Below are 4,688 nucleotides of genomic sequence, written 5' to 3' on the forward strand. Positions count from 1 at the left end.
ATGTCTACCACTATATAAAATTTGGAATAAAAAAAATGGCATAGAAATAGCTTTCCCAACAACATTTAATACAAAAATGTATATGTTATAACAAATTTTTAAAAGAATATAGTAAAAAATAAAATTAACTTTTGTCAAGTCAGTTGAATTGTAGAGACACAACTGGTCAAATCAAATGGATTCCAAAGTTCTTTTTCTTTTCATTTATTTAATCAAAAATTAGTCCTTAATCTTATAATATTTCCTATTCCTAAAAATAGGTCCTCTTTTAATAGTTGTTATTTATTTTTTTCATTCCTCATTAAAATAATGAGAGGATACATGTGTAAACGTTACAAAAATGTAAATTATATATAATGAGGTGTTTATAGTTGACCGTAGATTTGATGTGAGAAGATGGTCGGAATAGGGTCTCACTTAAAAAAGTTGATGTGTGGAAAGGAAAGTGTGGGAAGAACACAGGTAAGTAAAACTTATTTTTGTACCAATGTTTTGGCCTTCATCAAGGCTAAGAACAAAAAGTAAGATAACAACCGTAATGTATAAAAGTAATGTATAATAAAATAAAATTATAATAATAAAAATAAAATTACAGAATAACTATAAAAGTTGTCCATTTATTCTGATTATATAAGTTATTCTGCTAATAAAAAAAAACTTATAAAATAAAAAAAATATACATAAGTATCATCCCGGCACACTTTCTACGCGACAGAATTGGTGGTCCGATTAAGTGAGCAACATAATTACGTGATGCGGTTCATTTTTCGTCGTAAAATTATTATCGCTAGCTGCTGAGTGAATGTTTAGGCCAAGCAGATTTGGGTTGGGCCATATTAAATAATGATTTATTATATCTCCACTTATCAATTAATTTCAATTTCAAGGGTATTTAAAGGTAGTAATTTAGAATCATTAATAGGAATATAATCAACAAGTTATCTAGTAATTTAGAATCATTAATAGGAATATAATCAACAAGTTATCTAGTAATTTAGAATCATTAATAGGAATATAATCAACAAGTTATCTAGTAATTTAGAATCATTAAATCGTTATTTTTTTCTGATCCATAATAATTTATATCTGTCATAAAATAAATAAACTGTAGATGAGTACCATCATGGTCGATGATTCCCGATAATTATTTATCTTAAAATAACCTATTGTTTAAAAATATTCTTAGAAACAATAAACCATGTTATGAAAATAAATAACATTTAAGATGTTGTAGCTATAAATATCAAAGATGTAATTATAAATTATTTAGTAAAAGATTAGTATCAAGTTATGTTATACCATTCTCTAGTTCGGAGCTCTTAGAAAACTGATGTTGGCATTGGATTGTAATGATATTTCGGAACCTTAGAATATTATGGAACTATTACCTTCTTTTTTTACCAACAGCATTAGTCTTGAAAATGTGTTTTACCTATAAAATACAACTAATTTAATCGAAGAGATTAATTATATATTCTCTTTGAGGAAAGATTATAATGGAGGAAGTAAGCTGACATAAAAAGAGAAGCAAAAAAGCGTAACAAAAAAGTGTTATGATGAATTCCTTGGTCGTGACGAAGCAGTAGGAATTAATTACCGGCTACTATCTATTTCAGCTTAGATTGCAATGACGAATATTACTACTATCCAAAATGTATATACAATTCCTCTCTTTTTGGCTTCGCATTCGCTTTAGAGGAAAAAGTAGGAAACGATACCTCCCTATGTACTTTTTGTTAATATCATACGTTACAAATCATACGTTACGTTGATACAAATCACTGATACCATTTAATTCTATTATTTCCCGGAAGAAAATTATTGGGGGATATTACCCGAATTAATTGTAATTTTCTGGTATCGCTGGTATAAATGGAGTGGACTGTATTTGAGGTGGGAATGAAATAAATTATGCATGGTAAACAAACTGAACATAATACCTTTATTGTTGAAAAACTTTATACACAATCCATAATATGCGGTTAAGCCAAAGGGTTTACAAGATGTATTGGTTTGGTTATTATCTAATTTAATTTTGGGTATTGGTTACAATGGGGTTACATGAAATAGATATTACATGTTACTTGGTGGTTGATATGATTTTGATGGAACTTAAAGATTGGCTCTTCTTTTTTGCTCTTTTCTCTCCCTCTCATTCTGCCTTTGTTCCTCCATCTGGGTGTTTTGTAGATTTTTCACTTATCTTGAGTTTGTTGCGCATTAGCAAAAATGATCAAGCCAGGCCAAGCTTGCTACCCCAGCCTACTGCTTCATGTAGCTGCCACTAAATTGCAGTATTTTGAATTTCTATTTAAAGTTTGAGGAGGGGGGGAGGAGGTTATTCAAAATGTGAGGGGTAGATATGCTGTCTAGTCAATGAAACAAGAGCCATTAATTTACTAAATAGGAAATCTGAGAAAGTAATTCGTGTAAACTTTTCATTATATTAAAAAATATAACTGAACCATTTTTCATATCTGACAATTCATCATAATATTAACATGACATGCTTTTTAATCCAATATTTGCAATGATATTCCATAGTTGTCATTAAATATTTACTAAAACTTAGTAAAAATTTTTAGATTTATTGCGTACAAATGATTTGTTACTAACAATAACTACAAAATATACAGCATTTTGTTGAATGTAGTGAAATTTCCAATTTTATGGATATAAATGGATTATTTATTTCCTTTATTATTTTACAATAAATAGTCGTATTCATTACACTTTTATGCACCCTCTCCCCTTGTAGTAAATTTAGTTAAACATTTTATTATATACAAGTATCTAAATGACAGTATATATGATCAGTTGGTCGATATCAACATAAAAGCACTTACGGAAAAGTCTAAAAAAGAAGGATGAAAGTGAAAAAAATCTTTGCATTCTGGAGACCTTGGAAGGTAAGGAGCTTCTAAAAGATACCAGGATTCTCAGCATAATAAATAGTTCCCTTTGATGGTAACGTTTTTGAATGTACTGCTTTTAGAAGGTTTTCTTTTTTTTATTGTATCGACCACAATTAAATAAAAGTACCGAGTGTGAATAAAGATACGGGTAAGGAGCTAGAAAGCAAATGTGTTCTGTACAATAAAGCTTTGCTGATAAAATGTTAGTTACTTCTCGTTTTCCGCTATAACACCTTAACATTAATTGTTATAAATTTTCCTTGTTAAACTTTTAATAATATTTAATATTAATTTATATATGTCCGATCACGGATTGATCAGTATGCTGTGTAATGTAGCAACCCGATGTATTTGGGCAGCATGATTGAATAAATTTCTTTCTCTCTGTGTGTGTGTGTGTGTGTGTGTGTGTTATATATAAGATTTAAAGGATATTTTGTTTGTACTTCAAATATTATATCTAATGTATTCTTTCAGGCCAGTCAGATGAGGGCCTAAGCAGGGGTCTGTATTGAAAACTGTGGTGTAGCTGATTTTATTTATTTTTCTGGATGTATGAATAAGGGGTTACAAAAAAACAAAAACCCTAACAAATCTGATTTCAGGAAAACCTTTTGACATCCTAAAATCCACCTAACAGTAATAAAGGTTTTTTTTTATTTAGTCATTGAAATTGAAAACAGCATTTCCATAAAAATACATCAATTAAATGTGATGTTATATTAAAATGATATGATATAGACATGTAGAGAACCTACCCATTGGTAGCACTCTAATAACTTTTTACATTAAAAGGTTTGGAGGCCATTTTTTTTTCCAGTGGTAAAGTGTCTTTATATTGTTGATCACAGCACCTCTTGTGTGAGGCAGAACACCGCTTTATACTTTAACTATTCATAACTATAAAATATAATTAATTATTAACACTTTTTTTTTTGTTTTTTTACTGTTAAAATCCATACCGGATCATATCTTCTAAATATCAATTATTTTTTTGGAAAGCAAAGAAATGATCACAAAATTTCAATTTTGAACTCACTCCGTTAAACTTACATTAAGCTTAATGTCCTGAAAAAATAAAACAAAAATCATTGTTACTTCAATGAACCTTTAGTTTAGGTTGTCCAGTAAGAATCTTTTAAAATCTTATGCATCGTGCCCACGTTATCCATATATTAAATATGCTTGAGTTTTTTGTTTTTTTTCACAGCGTAATCACATACAGTATAAAGTTCTGTACTATCCAACTGATAGTATTCAATCAATTGATGGTATATCAGAGCTACAGGGTAAGTTATCGTATGAGGAACTGTGATTTTCATTTCAATGTAAAAATAAATTTCAATTGATCTGTTCAAAAAAATTGCAGTTATTTTAACCACTATATGCAAATTTATGTAATAACATAAACTCCGGGTCTGGAAAATTATACGGCGGAATGTGTCCGTACATGCATATATTGAGTGAGAGCAGACCGATTTAAATAACTATTAGCGGCAACCGCGGTAACTTCGCAGTCCTGCCCACGTGCCTAGTTAATCGTCAGTTCAAGCACAACCCTCCGCCTACGGTGAAGAGGTCGATGGCATCTGACCAAGTGGGAAAGAAGTAGAAGTCCTACTTTACACAAACCTGTCGTAGTCAGCTTTGTTCAAAGGTGGTGAGCTGTATTGAAAGCCTTCTCAAAGTGACTCCAAGTTCATTAGTTCAGGTAGTGTTATAGAGACTGGAGAGGCAACAGTAGTACAGTACTTAATGAAGAGAACCTGGGTC

General features: G+C 30.2%; 1 protein-coding gene across 1 annotated transcript in view; it reads left to right on the plus strand.

Moving 5' to 3' along the window:
- Positions 1–4,204, plus strand: part of LOC106691831 (uncharacterized) — a gene marked incomplete at its 3' end in the record, with an annotated part of 17,556 nt that extends 13,352 nt beyond the window's left edge. The window contains exon 3 of the mRNA XM_014437729.1: positions 4,126–4,204. Within this exon, the coding sequence (XP_014293215.1) occupies positions 4,126–4,204 (79 nt within the window). The remainder of the gene's footprint in view (positions 1–4,125) is intronic.
- Between the last annotated feature and the right edge of the window lie 484 nt (positions 4,205–4,688).

This window comes from Halyomorpha halys, unplaced genomic scaffold (assembly GCF_000696795.3).
Source record: "Halyomorpha halys isolate HHAL.00 unplaced genomic scaffold, Hhal_1.1 Scaffold3433.1, whole genome shotgun sequence".
NCBI classification, from domain to species: Eukaryota; Metazoa; Arthropoda; class Insecta; order Hemiptera; family Pentatomidae; genus Halyomorpha; species Halyomorpha halys.